The sequence below is a fragment of the Uranotaenia lowii genome, chromosome 2 (genome assembly GCF_029784155.1).
Source record: "Uranotaenia lowii strain MFRU-FL chromosome 2, ASM2978415v1, whole genome shotgun sequence".
Taxonomy (NCBI): Eukaryota; Metazoa; Arthropoda; class Insecta; order Diptera; family Culicidae; genus Uranotaenia; species Uranotaenia lowii.
This window is the reverse complement of record NC_073692.1, coordinates 162,126,310-162,150,137: the sequence shown is the minus strand read 5'-3', so window position 1 is coordinate 162,150,137 and position 23,828 is coordinate 162,126,310. Positions and strand designations below refer to the sequence as shown.

Genomic DNA, 23,828 nt, shown 5'->3' with positions numbered 1-23,828 from the left:
TGTGGGCGGTTGTCCGATAGATCCGGTAATAATAGCCGTAATCGGATAACGGAAACATTGCACGAGTCTGAATCCGATTGGTCATTCTCTCCCGGTGAATCGAACCATCATCAATCAACCGAGGAAAAAAAAACATCATTGCTGTCGTCATCGCCAGGGCCAGCTGCGATCAACAGAAGAACACGTGGTTGTGTACCAAGAAAAAACACTCAAGAAAATTAGCTTACTAAGAAGTGCTTGAAAAAATTGTAAGTTCTTTTTTCATTCTTTTTCACTTTTTCTTTTACTATCTATTTATCTTTATTTCGACCATTGTTTGCTTCGTTCATATTTTAACATTGGACATTCGTGTTCGTGTGAAGAAATATGAGCGAAGGCGGGGGGTTGATCCCCTCAACTGAGGATGACGAAGATAGCGTCTATGAGGATGAGGAGCATTTAGAGGATTCGGTTGTTGCGGGTCCTTCTAATGATTTTCATTCTCCAATGGATGATAATTCTGAGTCATCCTCAGTTGAAAGTAAAGCATCCCGACTCCGAGTTTACACAGAGAGCCCAACTTTCACTGGTCCTTGGGTGGTTTTCATCCGGCCCAAAAAGAATGGAAAGCAGTTGAATGTGGTTCAGATCACAAGAGATCTGGCAAGGTGGTCCTCCGTAACCTGCATTAAAAAGGTGCGACCAAACAAATTGCGAGTTGAAGTGGCCAACCGGAAAGCCGCAAATGAAATCGCTGTCAGCAATTTTATAAACTTAGAGTACCACGTGTACATTCCGTCTCGAGACGTAGAGATCGAGGGCGTGATTACAGAAATGAGTTTGAAGGCAGATTACGTGAAATCCAACGGCGTTGGTAAGTTTAAGAGCCTCGGTTCGGCTTCGGTCGAAATCTTGGATTGCCGCCAACTCAGAACTGCCACCGTCGTAAATGGAGTCAAAGGGTACTCACCTTCAGGCTCATTTCGTGTGACCTTTGCGGGAACCGCCCTCCCTCATTACGTCTTGATTGACGGAATTTTGAGGCTGCCTGTGCGACTCTTTGTTCCTCGCCCCATGGATTGCAAGAATTGCAATAAGTTGGGACACACTGCGTCGCACTGCTGTAACAAGCCACGGTGTCCCAAATGCGGGGAGAATCATGGGGCTGGAGCGTGCTCAGCAATAGAGCAGAAATGTGTCTATTGCGGGGGCTCACCCCATGAAATCTCCTCGTGCGAGGCATATAAGAGTCGCTGGGATAGCCAAAAGCGCTCTTTGAAGGAACGCTCAAAACGGTCTTATGCCGCCATTTTGAAAAGCGCGGCGCCTCCGATCCAACCTCATTCAAGTAACATTTTTACTGCGCTGTCAGTTGTAGACAATGTAGAATCAGATTCTACCGACGAAGAACACCCGGTCATCTTTGTAGCCAACTCGCGAAAACGATCAAAACCAGCACCGAAGACCCCCAAAATTCCAGCAAAAATCCCAACATTTAGTCCCTCAATTGGTATTAAGCAAAAACCGACACCTATAGTGAAAGAAAAACAAGTCCCTCCTGGATTCCGTATGAATATGACATCTCAGAATACTCCAAACATTGCGGAAACTGCTAAGTCTTTCATTCCTAACGTTATTTCGCCAGAATCAACATCACAATCTGGAATTTTTAAATTGTCCGACATTTTAAATGGGGTATTTACTTTTTTCAACGTCTCGGAATCGATCAGGAGTATTGTTACCTCTATGCTCCCTGTAGTAAAGACATTTTTGAAGCAATTGATGCAAACTTGGCCCCTTCTTTCAGCGTTTATCTCTCTCGATGGCTAATTTAAGCCGAGAGGTCGGAGATATCACTGTGTTACAGTGGAATTGTCGTAGCCTAATCCCTAAACTGGATCCGTTCAAATTTCTTCTTCATGAAACTAGTTGCGATATTTTTGCCCTTTCTGAAACATGGCTTTCTTCTCAACCAAACATCTCATTCCACGAATTTAACATCATTCGTTTGGATCGCAATGTTTCTTATGGAGGGGTGCTTTTAGGGATCAATAAGCGCCACTCTTTCTATAGAATCCACCTCCCTTTGTCAGGAGGAATTGAAGCTGTTGCTTGTCATACAACTATAAGGGGTAAGGACTTATGTGTTGTCAGTTTATACTGGCCTCAGAGAGTTGCAGTGAACCAAAGCCACCTAGAGGACCTGTGCTCAGTGCTACCTGAACCAAGGTTGATCCTGGGTGACTTTAATTCACATGGGACTGTGTGGGGGGAGCAAACTGACGATAGTCGTTCTACTCTTATCTATGACATTTGCGACAGTTTCAATTTAACAGTTTTGAACACGGGTGATAAAACACGGGTACCTAAACCTCCTGCTAGACAAAGTGCAATTGACCTCTCACTCTGCTCAAATTCACTATCATTGGATTGCCAGTGGAAGGTAATCCCTGATCCCAATGGTAGTGATCACCTGCCTATCAAAATTACAATCACCAATGGGGTTAACGCTTCAAATTCAACAAATATGGTATATGACCTCACAAGACACATCGACTGGAAAAAGTACTCGGACGCAATTGTTTCAGCCATCCATTCTGTGGAAGTGTTACCTCCGTTGGAGGAATATACCTTCCTTGCTTGCTTGATCCATGATAGTGCAAGTAAATCTCAAACGAAACCCATCCCAGATCCATCTGTTCGCCGAAGGCCTCCCAATCCATGGTGGGACAGTCAGTGTACTAAACTTTACGTGGACAAATCGAACGCTTTTAAAGTTTTTCGGAAACACGGAACCCTGGATAACTTCAACGCGTATTTTTCTCTTGAGCAGCAATTTAAAAACTTGATCAAGGGGAAAAAACGTGCGCATTGGCGTAATTTTGTGGGAGGTTTGTCGCGGGAAACATCCTTAAGCACTTTGTGGAATGTGGCACGCAGCATGCGTAATCGTTCTCACACGAACGAAAGTGAAGAACATTCGCATAAATGGATTTTCAATTTCGCACGGAAAATCTGTCCAGATTCCACACCAGTGCAAAAAATCATCCGAAGTGTGTCTCCGAACAGATGCGATCTGGATTCCAGCTTTTCAATGATGGAACTCTCACTTGCTCTCCTCTCTTGTAACAATTCAGCTCCGGGAGTTGATAAAATCAAATTTAACTTGTTGAAAAACCTTCCGGATGCCGCCAAATTTCGCTTGTTGAATTTATTTAATCAATTCTTGGAGCATAACATTGTTCCCGAAGATTGGAGACAAGTGAGAGTTATTGCCATCCAAAAGCCTGGGAAACCAGCTTCCGATTTTAATTCTTACCGTCCAATAGCGATGTTGTCTTGCATTCGGAAATTGATGGAGAAAATGATTTTGTTCCGATTGGATAAATGGGTGGAAACAAATGGTCTTCTTTCAGATACTCAATTTGGGTTTCGAAGGGGCAAAGGGACAAACGATTGTCTTGCTTTGCTGTCTTCAGAGATACAAATGGCGTACGCAAAACGTGAGCAAATGGCTTCAGTGTTTCTAGACATAAAGGGAGCTTTTGATGCAGTCTCAATAGAGGTTTTGTCTGACAAGTTGCACTCCCGGGGTCTGCCTCCCCTATTGAACAACATCTTATACAGCTTGCTTTGTGAGAAACATCTGAACTTTGCTCACGGAGATATTTCAATTAGAAGGACCTCTTACATGGGCCTCCCGCAAGGTTCATGTTTGAGTCCTCTTTTGTACAATTTTTACGTAAGTGACATCGACAGTTGTATCTCCGAAGGTTGCACACTAAGACAACTTGCAGATGACGGCGTAGTGTCTGTCACAGGATCTACTGAGTCTCATCTGCACAGACCTTTACAAGATACTTTAGACAGATTGTCAACCTGGGCTTTGGGGCTTGGGATTGAGTTTTCTCCACAGAAAACGGAGATGGTTGTTTTCTCTAAGAAGCGTAGACCTGCTCAACCTAAGCTTCATCTCCTAGGCAGAACGATCACTCAATCGAGGTGTTTTAAGTATCTTGGGGTTTGGTTTGATTCCAAATGTACCTGGAGAGCCCACATTGAGTATCTGAAAGGAAAATGCCAACAAAGAATCAATTTTCTCCGATCAATCACTGGCACTTGGTGGGGAGCTCACCCAGAAGATCTTTTAAAATTGTATCAAACAACAATTCTCTCAGTTATGGAATATGGTAGCTTCTGTTTCCAGTCAGCTGCTAAAACTCATCTCATCAAACTCGAGCGTATCCAATATCGTTGTCTCCGCATCGCTTTGGGCTGTATGCCTTCTACGCATAATATGAGTCTTGAAGTTTTGGCAGGCATACTCCCACTAAAAGATCGATTCAATTTGTTATCACTCCGGTTCCTCATCAGGTGTGAGGTCATGAACCCATTGGTGACCGCAAATTTTGAAAGGCTTCTTGAGCAAAATCTTCAAACCAGATTTATGTCTATATACCATGTCTTCATGTCCATGCAGGTTAATCCTTCTTCATATTCTCCAACTCGTGTTTACATCCCAGACTACGACAACTCTTCTGTCCAGTTTGATTTGTCTATGCAGCAAGAAATTCGTGGAATCCCTGATTCACATCGTCCACTTCTGATTCCAAGAATTTTCGATGCTAAATATAGACACGTCGATGCTGACAAAATGTACTTTACAGATGGGTCGCTTATAGAGGAATCAACGGGATTTGGAGTTTTTAACGAAATAGCTACTGCCTCATATAACCTCCATCCACCATGCTCGGTATACATCGCAGAATTAGGAGCCATTTACTGGGCGTTGGACAGCGTCGTTTCAAGGCCAGTAGGACACTACTATATTATAACGGACAGCCTCAGTTCTGTTGAAGCAATCCGTTCAATAAGACCAGGAAAGCACTCACCGTATTTCCTCGGGAAGATACGGGAAACTCTGAGTGCTTTATCAAGACGTTGCTTTGCCATCACCTTCGTTTGGGTCCCCTCACATTGCTCGATATTGGGTAATGAGAGGGCGGACTCTCTGGCAAAGGTGGGGGCGATGGAAGGCGACACATATCACCGTGAAATCGTCTTCAACGAATTTTACTTCATAGTTCGAAGGAACTCTCTTGTCAACTGGCAGCGCAAATGGGACGAGGATGAGTTGGGTCGATGGCTCCACTCGATTATCCCAAAGGTAAGCCTCAAACCCTGGTTTAATAGATTGGACCTGAGTCGAGATTTTATTCGTATATTTTCCCGTCTCATGTCCAATCATTATTCCTTAGACGCGGTACTCTATCGTTTGAATATTGCTAGCAGCAATTTGTGTAGTTGCGGCCAAGGTTACCATGACATCGAGCATATTGTTTGGTCGTGCGAGGTCCATCTTGTCGCTAGAACGAATTTGATAGACTCCCTTCGGGCCCGAGGAAAACCACCCTATGTTCCAGTGAGAGATGTGCTGGGTGTGAGAGACTTGGACTACATGTTCGAAATATATCTTTTCCTAAAAGCTATTGATCTTCGTCTATAATTTCTTCTTATTTTCATATTTCCCTATCTATCTTCTTTTTTCTTTAAAAGTGATCTAGATATAAGCACACAATTGTTATCAAACAAAACGAGTTTGGCTCCTTAAAGCCTAAAGGTATGAGCCGTTTCAAATAAAGAATTTACAAAAAAAAAAAAAAAATAGCATGATCAATTGCACCTGACGATTTAGACTTAGGTAATAATAGTAAGGTGCCGGAGAGGTATCTCAGCGGGCTGGAGTTCGATTCCTGGTCGAGACAATTTTTTTATTGACCATGATCGATATACTTTGCACTATACGGCGAGTCTTAGCATCAAACCAATCACAAAATAATGTGTGTGTGTTGCATCTAGCCTAAGGTTGCCAAAACAATTTCAGCACGGATTCAGGCCGGACAAATCCGGGCTACAAACCTGGCAAAATCAGGTCATTTCATTTAAAAATTGTTGACCAAAATCTGGGCAATATCCGGTAAAATGCGGTCAAAACCTAGGAATTACTCATCAAAAATCAAAAAAAAAAGAAAACTTGATAAAAAAAATTGTTTCATTAAAATTTATCAGAAAATTTTAAATCGTATTCTAGGCTTCTAAAAAACCTTTCATGATTATTACTATGAAACTTGTTAAAAAATATAGTTTTGGACGCATAAACAACATTTTAACAACACAATTTGATTTTTCAAAGTTTGATTAGAGAACGAGCAAATTCGGGCTTTTTCAATAAAATCTGGGCAACCTGCGGGCCAGACTTTTCCAGAATTTGATATGAAATATCCAGGCAAACCCGGATAAAACCGGGCAATTGGCAGTCTTAGACCAGTGCGTTTAAGATATAATGCATCAATAAAAATATGTAACGGATCATGATTGGCCAATTGAAAAAAAATTCGCCTCGACCAGTAAACGAACTCCAATGTGTTCTGAGTTAGCATTCCGACACCTTACCACTAGGCCAAATCGTCTGACGAAATTAGCCAAGCTGATGCTCTAGAATTGAGTACACTTCATCGAGTTGAATTACATGCTTGTTTCTACGGCACAAAATGCTCATCATGCCCCGATCAATGGTGCTCTGTCCGCCTCGAGTCAACAAGTTAAAGTAAAACATTTAAAATTGATTATTGTGAAAAGCAAAACTTCAATGAAGGTTAAATTGAAGGAACAATGTGTACACTATGACGCAGTGTATACATTACTTACATATGAAAATGATTTATGAGGATTTTTTTTATTATTTACGGGGTTTGCGACGATGGTTTTTCAGATCAACCCTAAATTGAAAATTTTTTACACAGATTTCTTACATTTTGATTTTTTGAGTTTAATTCGGTTAGATTTTTTTTTGTAAATATAATAAGACCACATTTCAAAGATATATAACTCTCTTATGTACAGGGTTCGACAAAACGCACTCTTTTAGACGCGCGCGGCACACGCAAACCATTCCTCTCGAGCGAAACACTTCTTCGTTTGCGTTCTGGCCGTTGACGCGCTCTCGCTCGAAACAAAAACACGCTCGCTCAATCTTTTCCCCTCGTTCTCGTCGACGAGATGCACTATCCGAAATCTGCGCGAGCGGTCGAGTCAAACGGGCACGGCTAGCTCTCGCGCGTCCTAATCGAGCGGCGGGTGAGGCCTCTCTTTTGGCTCAAAGAACAGCACGCAGCGGCCCACAATGCAGCGCGCGGCGGCTCTCCGAATGGTCCGAGGCGGCCCTCTTTTCGTCACCGGGCGGCGCGCACGGGCTCGAGTGAGGCAAGGAATATTTAAAGAAGGTAGTGTCGAGGCAGACCTGCTTTAGTATTAGTACACACTGCGACGTCACAATCACGAAAAATCTGTTAATTTACTAGGAAATTTGCCTTTTTCGTTGATAATTTGAAGAATTTGCTGGAAATGTTCCACTTTTAATACCTGTTATTCTAGAAGGATTCTTGCTCTTCAAGATTGGTACGAAAAAAGATGGATTTTCGAGTAATTTTTGTATGAAATATACCATCGAAGTTCGAAAAAATAGTGGATTTTCCTTACTCAAATTTGCAAAACTTGAAAATTAGTTCAAAGTCTTCGATGAAAATGATCAAGTCAGTGCAGTTTAAGATCCTTATTACAAAAAAGTTATCAAAAAACAAACTTTTATATAAAACCACAATTATTTATTCGCATTTTAGTAAATCGAGTTAACAATAATCAATTGATGTTAATTGTTCTACATAAGAATTGAATATGGTAAACAGATTGGATAAAACTCATGACAATCAGTTGAACACTCAATAACTACCAGCTAAACCTTTTAAAAGTAGATTTTATCTTCGTTTTTGAACGTTTTAGCTTCAAGATGACACTGCGTTCATTATAAAAATGAGAAAAAAACATAATGCAATCTTCAAAGGACCAGAAAATTTCATAACAGTGAAATAGAGGTCTTACAACACAATCAAAATGTAATTGAAATTCATTTTCGGTCTAAAATATGTTTTTTTTGAAATTTCTGCCATTCGCATATAAATTTTCGATACATTCGTTTTTGTGACGTCACAAAAAAAATCCAATATGGCTCTCGACACTACCTTATTTAAATATTCCTTGCGAGTGAGGGCCTTGTGTTTCGTTCGTGTTTCGTTCTGTTTGCAGTGCCGATTGAGAAATCTGTGTGTATGATTTTATCAACAGGATAGTTAAAATATATGTAAGCGCGCAATGGGATTTGGCGGAGGGTTATAAGAATTAATGTAGGAGGTTAACGTTACCCATTAGTAACAGTTACCAGCACTAGTAACTATGAAAAATTTACCATGAAATAGTAAAATTTCGCGAAAAACGCCAAATCAAAGAGCTTTACACAAGGATTGTCAAAATGAATGTTAAAAATATTCTAGCCACTAGTAATAGTTACCAGCACTAGTAACTATGAAAAATTTACCATGAAATAGTAAAATTTCGCGAAAAACGCCAAATCAAAGAGCTTTACGAAAGGATTGTTAAAATGAATGCTAAAAATATTCTCGCCACTAGTAATAGTTACCAGCACTAGTAACTATGACAAATTTACCATGAACGAGTAAAATTTCGCGAAAAATGCCAAATCAAAGAGCATTACGCGTAGAATGTCGAAATGAATGTTGGAATATCCTAGCAACTAGTAATAGTTACCAGCACTGGTAACTATGAAAAATTGCAATAGTAAAATTTCGCTAAAAACGCGAAATTTTAATATTGCATGGTAAATTTTTCATAGTTACTAGTGCTGGTTACTATTACTAGTGGCTAGAATATTTTCAACATGCATTTTAACAATCCTTGTGTAAAGCTCTTTTATCTGGCGTTTTTCGCGAAATTTTACTATTTCATGGTAAATTTTTCATAGTTACTAGTGCTGGTAACTATTACTAGTTTACTATTTTACTATTTCATGGTAAATTTTTCATAGTTACATACTACTGCTGGTAACTATTATTAGTGGCAACAATATTTTTAACATTCATTTTAACAATCCTTGTGTAAAGCTCTTGGATTTGGCGTTTTTCGTGAAACTTTACTTTTGCATGGTAAATTTTTCATAGTTACTAGTGCTGGTAACCATTACTAGTGGCAAGAATATTTTCAACATTCATTTTAACAATCCTTGTGTAAAGCTCTTTGATTTGGCGTTTTTCGCGAAATTTTACTATTTCATGGTAAATTTTTCATAGTTACTAGTGCTGGTTACTATTTCTTGTGGCTAGAATATTTTTAAAATTCATTTTAACAATCCTTGTGTAAAGCTCTTTGATTTGGCGTTTTTCGCGAAATTTTACTATTGCATGGTAAATTTTTCATAGTTACTAGTGCTGGTAACTATAACTAGTGGCTAGAATATTTTTAACATTCATTTTAACAATCCTTGTGTAAAGCTCTTTGATTTGGCGTTTTTCGCGAAATTTTACTATTTCATGGTAAATTTTTCATAGTTACTAGTGCTGGTAACTATTACTAGTGGCTAGAATATTTTTAACATTCATTTTAACAATCCTTGTGTAAAGCTCTTTGATTTGGCGTTTTTCGAGAAAATTTAATATTTCATGGTAATTTTTTCATAGTTACTAGTGCTGGTTACTATTACTAGTGGCAAGAATATTTTCAACATTCATTTTGACAATCCTTGTGTAAAGCTCTTTGATTTGGCGTTTTTCGCGAAATTTTACTATTGCATGGTAAATTTTTCATAGTTCCTAGTGCTGGTAACTATTACTAGTGTAGTGGCTAGAATATTTTTAACATTCATTTTAACAATCCTTGTGTAAAGCTCTTTGATTTGGCGTTTTTCGCGAAATTTTACTATTTCATGGTAAATTTTTCATAGTTACTAGTGCTGGTTACTATTACTAGTGGCGAGAATATTTTTAACATGCATTTTAACAATCCTTATGTTAGGCTGTTTGATTTGGCGAATTTTGCGAAATTTTACTATTTCATGGTAAATTTTTCATAGTTACTAGTGCAGGTAACTATTACTAGTGGCAAGAATATTTTCAACATTCATTTTAACAATCCTTGTGTAAGGCTCTTTGATTTGGCGTTTTTCGCGAAATTTTACTATTTCATGGTAATTTTTTCATAATTACTAGTGCTGGTAACTATTACTAGTGGCTAGAATATTTGTATTATTCATTTTAACAATTTCATGGTAAATTTTTCATATTTACTAGTGCTGGTAACTATTACTAGTGCCAAGAATATTTTTCGCGAAATTTGACTATGGCATGGTAAATTTTCCATAGTTACTAGTGCTGGTTACTATTACTAGTGGCTAGAATATTTTTAACATGCATTTTAACAATCCTTATGTTAGGCTGTTTGATTTGGCGAATTTTAGGAAATTTTACTATTGCATGGTAAATTTTTCATAGTTACTAGTGCTAGTTACTATTACTAGTATGTATTTTAAAACTTCTAACATGGATTGTTATAACCCTCCTCCCAAGGCTTTTGCTTGCTTCTATCTGTTTTACCATATCTATTGATTTAATTATTCGCACAGATTATTCCGTCGGCCCTTAATAACGAAAACACGGCGAACACTCCGTGTGCTAAAGAGAGCCGCGCGCGCCATCCGGTGAGCCGCCGTGTCCTCTCGGTAGATGCTCGGTGTTCCTACACGCACGCGGCAGAAAAACGCAAACGCAGTTTCCGAACCGCTCGCGCTCTCGAATAGGCGCGCGCGAATTCGCTCTGCTCAAAAATTTTCAATCTGCGTTTTGGTCGCAAATTTCTCGAGAGAATTTCGAGCAATCAAATGTGCCCGTGAACCGAGAACGAAAGAGCTGCGTTTTATTTGCTCTTTCTCATTCGACGCACTCCTGCGTGTTGAACCCTGCTTATGTATAACGGAAATCATAAAAAAGCACATCAAAACGTATTGAAATTTTATCAGCTTTCCAATACAAAAATTGAATAATAATAAAAATTTTAAACATTTTAAGTGAAGACACCATTTAAAGCTTACTTACAATTTTTCATGTTAGATGTCATTCTTAATTTTTTTTAAATATTTTATTTGAAAAGTTAATAAATTTCAACTCGTTTTGATGTGCTTTTTTATGGTTTTCGTTGAAAAATAACATAGTTACAAAGCTTAGTTACAAAAAATCTAGCCGAATATTAACCGAAAAAAAAAATTTTAAATCTGAAAAAATACATGTGTTTTGAGTTCGCAAAAATGATTCTAATTTTAAATTTTTAGAAAGATCTGAAGTCGCCAGGCATAAATTGTCAGAGAATAAAAAAAATCCCTTTACCGATCTTTAAAGCTTATTTCCCGGTGCTTGAAAAAAAAATTTTTTTTTTCAAATTTTGAGGTCAATTTGGTAATCCAAGTTTTTGAGGCATTTTGTTCAACCCAACTTAATAAATTGTAAATCCCAAGGTTTTTTTGTCACTCTAACATGTTTTCAGCCCATGAACTCATCCAAACTTCTAATGATCACCCATCTGGTAAAGATTTTTTTTTATGATCTGGTCACTCCGGAGAATGAATTTTCCTTTCCGAAAATTCTCTGGACACTTCTTGAGGACATGATTCACGGCATTATTATGCTGAAAGATAAAGTTACCATCCTTTCTATTCTCCCTAAAAGGGATCAAGCTACTGCCTAGAACAGTGGTTTTCAAAGTGGTCCCTACCGCCTCCAGGAGGGCGTTGAGAGCTTCTAAGGGGGCGGCGAGCCCAATTTTGAATTTTGGAGAGCGTTGGAAGCAGTGATGCCACACTTTTATCGGTATTTTGGAACCCAAAAAAATCTTTTATCGGTATGGAAATCCTAAAAATCGGTATGGAAATCGGTATTTGAGGTGGATATTCAAAAATCCTTACATTTTCAACTTCCTAACGTATTTTTAATGTAAATGGAAGCTTGCAATAAAAAGCAAGTCTGAGAACTCTTAAGAATGTTAATTTGAGTATTAAACTAGCTGACTAAGTGTGTTCAAGCATATATTATTCGTTTTTTTTTTATCTTGGTTCTATACACTGTAAATTTTTGCCTCGATTTCCAGCAAAAAAAATTGCTGGAAACGTTCAGCAATCCAAAATTTTGCTGGAAACCAGCAATCGATTTTCGAATTGCTGGATTTTTCAGCATTCGGTTGTGTTCTTGTCATTTTTGCTGAAAAATCAGCAATCGGTTTCCAAATTGCTGGACTTTCCAGCAATTGATCTAGTTTGCTGGGAAATCAGCAATCGAGTTGTCAAATTGAAGTCTGTTTGTTTTCGTATGCTGATGCAAGGTCTATTTTACGAATTTTGGTTAGATTAATATAATTATTTTTATTTTCCTCTATATTCTAGCAACCAGACATCAAATCAAGAGTGAGTTTTTATTTAACATGTAGATATTTCATAAAAGATACTAATCAGAATTCTTTTTTCAGGTGGCGAATGATCAACACTTTGGCACAAAGCTGCCACTCTAGAGCCGGTGTTGTAAAATTTTTAGAAAAAGTTTTTGGAAATAAATACAAACATTATTGAAAAATGGAAGAAAGTAATTGTTTCTTATTGCACATTATATGCACAGTCAGTATTCAATATTTAATTTTTAATGAAATATAAATTTGATACTAAATACAGCCGGTTGTTTTGAAAGAAATAGCTGGTTTCCAGCAATCTGGATTGCTGATTTTCCAGCAATTTAAATTGCTGGAAACCAGCATCAACGTTTGCTGTTCTTTCCAGCAATTTAAATTGCTGAAAATTTTGCTGGAAAGTTAGCGGGACAAAAACCAGCAAAAAAAAATTTGCTGTGTAGGTAACGCAAGTTTACATAAAAATGCGGTTTTGAAATTTTAACAGAACTTTATGTTTGTTACGACTTAAACATTTTTTTTTTTAAACTATCTGCTTTTGCTGACGAAAAGTAAAAATGACAAATGAAAATTCAGCAGAGAATCCAAAATTAGTATTCCTTTCCAGTACTATAATTGAATGGAAATCTAATTTAAAAGTTACTGTTTGATAAGAAAAATAAGGGCATGGCGATCACATTCAGGTTACACGTGGTTTAGGCATATTCATGAAAAAAAAAACTTGATTCTTTAATTGATGTTTAGCTAAAGTGGGATGTTAATTTGATAAATTCGAGAAGGAAATAGAACCAGGTCAACCTAAAGGAAATTTTAATTTAGTAACCACTTACAAATACAATGGCTTTTTGATGTTCGAGGTAAATATGGGCCCAAGTTGATGTTCTTCGGTTGGTTGATGGTTTTTTTGTCAAACTGGCCATTTCAGCTTTCAAAGCCTTTAGTATTAGATATGAATTCTAGCGATGAAAAAAAGAAATGATTGCAGAAAGTTGAGAGAGTTGTTGTTTCAATTTTTTTCAGGCAATGGAAAATTAATTTAATTTTTTGAAAAATCACATATTATTCATATGAAAACCCAAGAATTTTATGCGAAAATAAATGAGAAACGTGTTCTAAAAGAAGGTGTTCCTAAAAAAAATGTTTGAAAAACACATAGTTTTTCCAAAACTGAAAATACCCATTTTGCCTGGCGTGGCCTGGCGATCTCTGCAGTTAGGTACATGTGATATCAATTATTTGGCTAACAAGATGGAGAAGGATTGAAGACTATACCGATGATATGACAAATCGTGTATCTGATTGTACTTCAAATCTTGACTTACCACATCTGGCGACAAATTGAACAAGAATTATATTCCAACGGTGTATATTTTCCCTTGACCAGTTAGCATCTCAGGAGACAAGAGCATTGTCAATGATCTTTAGAAACTTCTACCTTCTGCTGGCAGACGCAGAAGGTCAAATATCGTCCTTGAGCTGAGTCCATTAGCTTTGAGATTGAGCACTAAAATAGTGCATCATTTGACAGAACATAGGAACAAAACAGCGCGAACAACTATACGAATTATGAGAGTAAGCCAAGGAGATCTTTCCAGGATACGTTAAAAGTTGTACAGATCAACTTACGCCACGCCAGCTACCGCACTTTGTCTTCTTTCTACGGGACCTTTACGAGGATAGCTTGAATTGAGTGGAAATGTGGAAGTGGAAGTTAAAATCTTTAAAATCGGTATGAAATCGGTATGTTTTGCCAAAAATCGGTAATCGGTATATACCGATTCTTGGTCAAAATTTTGCTCAAAAATCGGTATGAATACCGGAAAATCGGTATGTGTGGCATCGCTGGTTGGAAGGGCTCAGGTGAGCAGTGAGGCTATATTGATTTTTTTAAATTTTAAAGCAGTTCAAAATTTAAATGATGTTCATGATGCCAACGGAGAACTAACTAAAATTAGGATCGATTTAAGACTAAATATGAAAACTTATCTTTCCTTTTATGAATCTTCAGTAAGGTTTCATTTTCACTTCAACGGCAAATTTGAACACTTAACAAAAAATCTGTAACATGACTTTTTGAAGCCTTCTGTGGATAGTAATTTTACATTTTTATTAATTTTTCTCTCCAATTTAATTGACGCTTTAAAAAAACCTGATATAAAATTGTTTTCTTAAGTCTTTTCTGAACGACTTACGGATGACATCTTTATGTAGAATAGTCTTGAATTACGTCTTTCAGGGATATTTTGCTAAAACCTGCCAGTGCGTTTACCAAATATCCCTCTCTGTTATTTAAAAATATAAGAAACTAGCTGACCCGTTGTGCTTTGCTACACCTTCCGGAAATAAATGTAATTTGTAAAAATTTATTCAAATTTAGATTTTAGAGAGCATTTTTAAATCAAACCTCATAATACTTCAGAACCAACAACTTTGAAATGAGAGCTGCAGCTGCAGTTCTGAATTGCAATTCAAAGATGGTATATATTATTTACCGAAACTTGAACTCTAAACTCGTTTTTCAAGATCTGAAATTTGTACTCTGTACCCAAAAAAAAACCTTTTTAAATATGGTCCCTTCTTTGAAAAGCTCTTTATCTTAAATTTACATGGGAGCTCTCCCATCTTTTTCAATTTGGTCCCCCACTGCTTGAAGAAGGTAGGCAAATTAAACCGGCTCTATACCCAAACAGCACTTATCATGGTAAACTGTATTTAATTAGTACTGTATTAAATACAGTGCAAATTTCTTTTTTTTTTTTTAAATAAATTTACTACGGTAAAAATATATATATTTAAAAAAAAATATCAGTTGCATCACTAAATAAGTTCTCAGCGTTTTTTTTTTAATTTTCTCTTTGAAAGTCAAATATTCAAAAATGTTGGCAAAAACAAATTTCTAAGTTTACATTTGTCCCGTATATTGAGGCAAGTGTCATTGCAAAGCTTATTTACAGATGCGTCAGAGTAATGGCTTTAAAATGGATTTAATACGAATTCCTGGTTTTTGTTCTATCAAGTTTCACTGATATATCTGCAGTATTCCTGCAATATAAATTTATGTTTGTTACTCCACTTTTAACGAATGCTGTTCAAAAGGGAATGACCTTCATTTATAAAGACACTTAAGAATTTTCAATATCCGCTTCAGTTTCAACATTCGGAATACCCATTCTGGTCTTTCCAACATATTGAATCATTTTGAAGTTGAATTTCTTAAAAGTTCGACGTTTGCCCTTGCCCCACCGTGTAAGTTGACAGAAGGGAATATTGTTTTTGACATTTTAAGGGTATACTAAAAATTTCTCTTAAAAATTTTGCTTCCAGTTGAATATCAGTTCTAAAGTCTCGCTTTTCAAAAACGAAGCGGATCAAAAGTCTCTTTTATGCAGCCATGTAACACAAAAACACTTTTCATGTTAAGTACGCACTTGAATTGGTATGTAAGCAAAAAGTACGATGGTTATTTCAGAATTATTTAAAATAAAAAGCTCCCATCTTCATTTCTAAATTTGTTTCAGTTGTGTATTTGGGCCGAAGTAACAATTTCTAGAAGAAAACATAATTTTTAATTTTTTTTAACAGCAAAAATTGAACGTTTGAACATGTTCTAATGTTCCTTGAATGAAAATTCGAATGCTTCCTACATTAACATGAACTAAATATGGAAGTATTTTTCAAATCTTTAAATTGGTTTTGATTCGATTGATAAAATACCAATCCGTGTCACATCTAAGCGTCATTTATCACCACGTGCTGTGTACAAATCAAATAAGCAAGAAAAAAAACACATCTAGGTTGCATATCGCCCCCACGTGTTTGAGAAACAGGCGCCTTATTGTTAAATTTTCCAGCAATCAATGAACAGTGTGTTTTGGTTACTATCCTCTTGCGACGACGTTTGCTCGCCCATGGAGACGAAAAACAAACCCCTCAAAAAAATATGCTTGGTTGAGAAATACGCGCCAAAATATTCCTACTGATCAGTATGCTATGCCTGGGTTACTCGCGACGCCTCGACCATAGAGACGAAAAACAAACCACCCAAGGAAAAAAAAATCTCAAGAAAATGGATGTCATGACTTTAATTTGTTTCGAAAAACTACAAATTTTGTATGGAAGCCCCCCCTTTCTTAAGTCGGATGGAGTTTTGACTATTACAGAAACCATCCCCGGCCTCAAAAACCCTCAGATGCCAGTTTTGACGATAATCGGTTCAGTAGTTTTCGAGTCTATAGGGAACAGACAGACAGACAAACATTCATTTTTATATATATAGATATAAATTTAAATGTAATGTAAACGCCTAATAAATTAAATATATTGTTTAATTCAATGTGAAATAATTTTCTCAAAACTTTAAGATAGGACGAGTATATAGGATTTATATTTTTCGTGGAGTGTCCAACAATTTTGAAGCTAAGCTTTGAAGAAATGATTTCGTTACTACATTCTTCGTCATTTCCAAACTTCGTTAACCATTTAAAACTCTCAAAACCAAAAAGCAATTAAGTGCATAAAAACGGTTTTTGAGGATAACACGTTTCCTAGTTTTTGTTTTATCCGTTTTTCATATTGTAGATTTTGTCCAGTAAAATAACAAAATTGCGAACACAAGATCAAGATACTATTGCTCAGTTGTACAGGAATTTGGGTTTTTTAAACTTCTCCTTGGAAATACATAAGTCTGAAATGTTGGAAATTTAATCAAATCATTATTGTATGAAGTTATATTGATATTTTCAATTTTGTTAAATTACAGTACCGCTCATAATTCTATAGAAATGGGAAGCGAGCGCACTATTACTTCAACTTTCAACTTTTACTATTCCTTACTCTGATGATATTTTTCATATGCAAACATTCCTATATTAACGTAACTTTTGATTCAATCGATAGAACTTTTCAAAAACTTCAATAATGCTAGCATTATTTTTTAACAATCACTCTGAAAAAATTTAATAATAGGTGTTCACAATTTCTGAGATATTGCAGTTTAAGTGGAAAAAGTTTCAAAAGTCCGATTGTCGTAGAACTACTGTATTTCAAGCCATACATGTTATAGAAAACTCCAATATTGTGAGATAAAAGTGTTCTGTTTGATCTATCAAACGTAGGAAATTTGAACAAAAATATTATCAGAATGAAGAGTAATGGATATTGGAAGTTGAAGAGACAGACATTTCTCTAGAATTAAGAACGGTACTGTAGTTAGTAATCTTCAATCCAATTTTACGCAGTTCTAAACCGTTTGACAGTTAATCTAACACGAGTGGGGTTGCCAGTTCTTTCACTGGATTGGATCTAATTTTGTTGGTTCAATTCTTGTATAAATTAGACCCAAGAATAGACCACGGATACAGGTGCTCTTAGTGGCTAAATCATTACAAAATTTGCTAACGTGAGCTCGGAAATTCAGCAAAAAGGTGCAGTGACTGAAAGTAGTTTAAAACCACTTCTGTCTTGGATGTTGTGACCTCGGAATTCCAAACATAATGCAATTTTGGGCACATTTCTACATATTCGATAGGTTCAACAAAAGTTTAGTGGGTTAAAATTAATTTAGGAATCATCCTACCTTCAATTCCTTCCATATCTCAACGATTTGCTTCTCCAGCTGACGCTCGTTTTTCGCCTCCTTATAAAGCGATCGACGAAGCTCCCTACGTTGCATTTTCAGAGCAAAGGACATTTCTTCACCGTTGTTTAGCCTAAAATCTTCCAACTTCCGCTGGATAATATCCACCAGTTTCATCTTTCGATTGGTGTAGTACTGCCGATAGGTTTGTTCCAGTTTTATCCGAAGCCGAACAATTCCATCAAACGAAGGGTGGTTTTCGAATCGAAGCTTCCCTATCAATATTTTCAGCGTTCTCTCCACTGGAAGTTGCTCCGCCACGTGGGACATCGGAATGGGTTCGACAAAATATGGAAAAAACTTTTTGCCGCAAATACCCTTCACCCTTTTATCGGTTATAAAGTTTTGCAAATTCGACAAATCTCCACTGGCATCGAACCATTCTTCCTGCTCGGCTTCGATCAATCGATTCACCATTCGACATTTGTTAGCCGCATCGAGGGATGGTTTAACGCGTCGGTTTTCTTCGGGAAATTCACTGCCTTGGTCCGAATTTATCGTTACCTCTTCCAGAAATCCTCGGGCATCGGACAGAGTTTTCGAAGGAATGAACAAAACTGTGTTGTCGGAAAAGTGCATTTTCTGCGGAATGAAACGTTCAATCACGTTGTCTTCTTCCGGGTGAATGTAGGACGAGGCCATGTGAGTTGGTGAATCATCGTGGGCATCCGAGTTCGATCGAATGGAGGGTGACTTCTGAAGCGGAACCGCGTCTTGCTCGGCTCGGTCCGAAAAGCCGTCAGGCTCCTCCAAGGCATCGTAATAGATTTCAGGCACCGCGTCAATGAAAAACAAAACTTCCCGTTCATAATCCTCTAATTTTCCTGCTTCGGAATCTTCCTTATCTTTGAACCGTTCGATTGATTGTTTGATGTCCTTTTCTTCCTGCAAATATTCGGGATTCAACTTGGGTTTAATCTTCCTTGGTGGATCTGGTTCTTGCTCAACGATCGGAGCAATATTCGGTTCAAGCGGGATCGGTTGATTTTTTACTTTCGCAGCATGCTTTTTAGAATGGCGGCCACGTGTTCGTCGTTTGCGCGGCGATCGAGTTTTATAATCACCCATGATAAAATATTACAAAATTTACGTTTATACAACCCCTCAAAATTTACGTTTAAAATCAACTTATTTTTGCTTATATTAAAACCTTCCGTACTTTCTAGTTAGAAGTTTGTTCAAAAGTTTACTTTTGATGGCGTTGTTTTGTGTTGAGTCTCCCCTGGGAAACCGTTGCTATGGTGTCCCATACAAACCTGTTTGTTAAATGTGGCGGTGAATGTGGATGTGTTTCCACCTGTTGATTGAAATAAGTTCATTTACATTTAATATTATGGAGCATTCATTTATTACGTGACGCTCCTAGGGGGAAGAGGGGTGATCTCTAGCGTTACTAATTGTGACAGGCACAGGGAAGGGGGGGAGGTGTGCTCAACGTTGCGTAACGGCACTGGTTTGCAATTTATAAACAATTCACCGACCGAACCACAATATCCGAACAGATTCGTTGTTAGCATTTATGAGAATTTTACAGTTAATTTGACGTGTGAACTTTCGAAAAGCTTCTAGTAAAGTATGATTAATTTTAAATCATCCCTACAATCGATTGTTTATTTATTCTTGAAAAAAAAAGTTAAAATAAAAATGGCTACCGTGGTTCATTTCATGCAGGGGTGAGCAACCTTTTCAAGCAACGGGCCACTTTTAATTTGAAATTCTTTCGACAGCCGCATAAAAATAAAAAAAAAATGATAGAAAAAAGGATAAATAAAACAATTTCATGTGCTTGCGCAAATTTTTTTTTTCAATTAAATTGCTGGATTGCTAATTTTGAAGTTAAATGATTGATTCAAAGTTGTGCATGATTTGCCTATGAAATTTCAGAAAAAAAGCATCACACATAACACACGACAAACAATTCACATTTTTCCGTAGTGCAACAAATCTCAGATCTGATTTTGCTTTATTCAGATCAAGGTTGCGAAATCTCATGAGATTGAGATTTTTTTGAGTGAGATTTTCCCTTTTTGAATCTCAGTGTGATGCTAGGTAATCTCATCGTGAGTATCACAAACGGTTCTTGTCTTGAATGTCAACGCTTTCTCAGACTGAGAATCACGAGCAGAAAAACTACTTTTTGGAATGCAGAGATGCCATGGAATAATATTTGTGCAAGCTCTTGAACAATGAAACAAGTTTTATAGTTCAGAAAAAAGCTGAACATACCACGACTTTTTAAAAACTGTCAGTTATACTTGATGAATGTTAAAGGCCAGTTATACTTTTTTTTAAACATTTTTATAGAGAACATACTATTAAAAGCTCAGTACAATCAGGTTGATGATAAGAATTAGTTTTTTTTTATTTATGTCTTAAGCAAAGCTGCGAAATCTCGTTCAGTTAATATTTTATCGAGTGAGGTTCTTCCTTTTTGAATTTCAGTGTGAAACGTTAACGTTGATTGTGAATGAAAGTTTTGATTTTGATACATCTTTCTGAAGAATGTATTATCATGACTTGTAAGAATCTGATTATAATATTTATGTCATAGTTTAATGAAAGTTTTACAGAATGAGCAAAAAGTTTTTACGACCAAATATGTTGATGAGGCTCGTTCGTATTCAAAGGATTTAAGACATGCAAGTTATGAAATTGTATTTCCTACAGTAATGTACTTTTAAATCTCTTAAAAACGTTGATGCAAAGTTTTGCAATCATGGAAAAGAACCGCAAACATTGAAATGCCCAAGCTCAAAATTCTTCAAAAAACCCCCGATGGCTTAATGTGCTTGCCAGAAAAAAACATCTCAAATCTTCTGGACATTACAAAAAACTTTAAAAAAAATATAGCAAAATCTGAATAGCTAAATATTTGATTATTAAAAATATTAACACAAAAAGTACCGCAAAGACAACTAAGCTGGGAAACACAAAAATTTAGAATTAAAATTATAAGGATCCACCGGGCCTAATTTTACAAATTTAGTATCTTTGAATTACCGAAAGTTTTTATTTTGTCAGTTTTGCAGAAAAAAGTTTTATGATTTTATTTATAGCATTCGAGTTATGCTTTGCTTTTACTTGTAGCGGCAACCTTAAAAACGAAGTTGAAATTTATAGGTTGCTATGTAGAGTTTTAATATAAATGAAGAAAATAATTTCTTAATCTCCCAAACAAATTAAATTTTAAAATATAAAAATTCAAAAAAGATTGTTACCAACGAAAAACCATTCCGATTAAAATGCATGGCATCCCAGCTTATGCAACCGGCTGGAATCGACCACATATGAACAGCATTTATGAACCAAATAAAAAGTAATAAAGAAATATCAAAATTTTCCCTTTCAATAAAGCGGCGGTTTGTTGCTTCTGTCCTAACGGTTAATCTTTTTTATTTCAATTTTTAAAAGACATTTTAATGATTTTTTATGCATTTTAAAGATTTTCTTTTTCAAGAGAAGGAAAGCCGGTTTTATTTGCGCCGGCTCACAGATCTTTTTCAAATATTATCTCGACTCGCGTGATGTTTGAAATTCCCTGTGGGAATTTCTGAAGTAAAAAACATGGCCGTTGCACCAAAAAGTAGCATATGATTCATACCAGCCTATCTAATGTCCGATAAATTCACTTATTCTATTAAGAGCGTTTCCAGAAGATTTATAGAATTCTAAATAGAAAGTTACAGAATATGACAGAAATAATAATGTGCCATTGAATATTAAGATTGATCAAATATTATTGTACTACCATTTGGAGTAATTTTTAAATCGCTTCTTTTGTTAAGCGGCCTTACTTCTAATTTTTTGATTATTATCTTATGAGCTTTTAGACACATGCATCAGAAATGAATTGTTCTTTAATTATCAAAGCGGGTTTTTTTTAACGATTTTTGAGTACGTTTAAAAATGCCCTTTAAAAGAAATTCGTGAAACCCTTGGTAAAAACACTGTTCAATTTTATTAAAATGGCTAGTTTAGACTGTTAATTGATCATTCACAGCCTAGTACATTATTTTGAAGTGGTTTTTGTTAAATCGGGAATGTTAAGATTGGTTTCGAAAATTGGTTTTCTCTACGGTTGTTCCGGATATTTTACAGTCTCTAAGTGACTATTACTGTCAAAAATTCGGCAGAAAATTGCACTACCAATGAGTAGTTTGGAACAGAGAAGGGATGTCAAGGACCAAGGACGTTTAAAAAAAGATCGTTTGAAAAGAGATTTAAATAAAAGTTGAAACCAAGGACAGCTTATCACTGACATCACGGCTTCTATTTTTTCATTTAGTTGATATAAAAAAGTAGGTTTTAATTCTGAATGTGTAGATGTATATTTGTTAGAATACATGATCTTTATTAATATTTCCAAATTTAGATATCCTTCACTCGTACACAACATGCTCTGAAGAAGGGACCGCATGAAATTTGATCACTGTGATCATATTACAGTTCAACATATGTTTTTTTTGTATGTCAACAGCCGAGAAAATACAAAAAAAAAACCTAAAAAAACTGAGTTTTGACCTTTTTTTTTGTAAGAATTTCAGCCCTCGGGAGTTAAATTAAATATCGATTTTTCTATCAATGTATTCTATGCTTAGCTAACTAAGCATATTTTACTGATTTCAAATAGCCAGAAAATCGATTAGAAATGTTGCTTTTAATCCCATATTATGTTGTTGCTTTTAATTTTGAAAACCAACAAAACGTCAACGACTGAATTTTATATTTTTTTATTTAAGTCGTCTTGACTATGAAATTATGTTATAAATTGTTTAGTACCAAAGCGCCGTATTTGCAAATAATATTATAAAATTAAAGTGTTGTTCTCAACATTTATAAGGTAGTGTGTTGTGTACATAGACACTTTTTAAAACATAGGTACCACGAGCTTTAACACTTTCGTTATTAAAAAGTTTCAATAAACTCCAATCATTAAAGCGCTCTTATTTTTTTTTTATATCAAAGCGTTTGGAGTCGTTCAACTTGGCGTGTCGCTAGTATGAAAAGCTAATCACATTATATGATACATTCAAATATTCCATAGATTCGTTACAAATTTAACTGTCGTCAAAAAATAGTAGGGGAAAAAGTGGGGAATATTTCTGATGGGGATTTCTGATTTTTTTCTAGATGTGATGCTCAGTGAATTTCGTTCGACATCGAAAGCTTTGAGCATCACAACGAAATTCATTGTGCTGCTTAATTGATACTCATCACGGTGAGTATCAATTTCAAATGATTATCTGAAATCTTGCAACTCTGATTCAGATACGCTGAATCCGAATATTTAATTAAATTTTTTGTCAGCTCTAGGTATCGAGATAACTTTTAAAAATTACTTAAAAAATTAGTTATTCAGTTTGTGTACTTTTTTGGACAAAACTGTAAAAAATAAATAACTCAATGATCAACTTTCCCAAAAACCACGGCTTATTTTTAATTCTGAGAAAAAAAAAAGTTATCGATGTTTTCTTTTTGTTATTTTTTTTTTCCAAACCGGCAAAAAACGGGAATTTAAAGGAAATTTTGAATCTTTGATTCTTTTAAAACCGTTAGTTAAATCATTTCGCAGTCTTCAACAAAGTTGCTGCATAAATAAGAATCTTCAATATCCAATGTTCAATAACTTTCTTTAATGATGCCAGAAAAAGTTGTAACCTTATTTTTTGGATTTTTTTCTAAATTGTAGAATTCAATTTTCTGAAGCGTTGTTTCTTTGATACAAGAACATCTTAGCAATATGTGAGTCCTTGATTGAATGAAGGGTAGTTAACCGAATGAAAATTAGCTTTGAGTTTTTATGTAGATTGGTTCGTTTATCGGTTTTGAAAGATCGTTTTTACCCAAAACTGATCAACTTAAA

General features: G+C 36.0%; 1 protein-coding gene across 1 annotated transcript in view; it reads right to left on the bottom strand.

The window, feature by feature from the left end:
* The window catches only part of LOC129744927 (coiled-coil and C2 domain-containing protein 2A), a 41,368-nt gene extending 22,243 nt beyond the window's left edge, over nucleotides 1-19,125 (bottom strand). Inside the window, exon 1 of the mRNA XM_055737688.1 lies at nucleotides 17,906-19,125. Coding sequence (XP_055593663.1) covers nucleotides 17,906-19,033 — 1,128 coding nt within the window. The 5' untranslated portion in view covers nucleotides 19,034-19,125. The remainder of the gene's footprint in view (nucleotides 1-17,905) is intronic.
* Nucleotides 19,126-23,828: the final 4,703 nt, after the last annotated feature.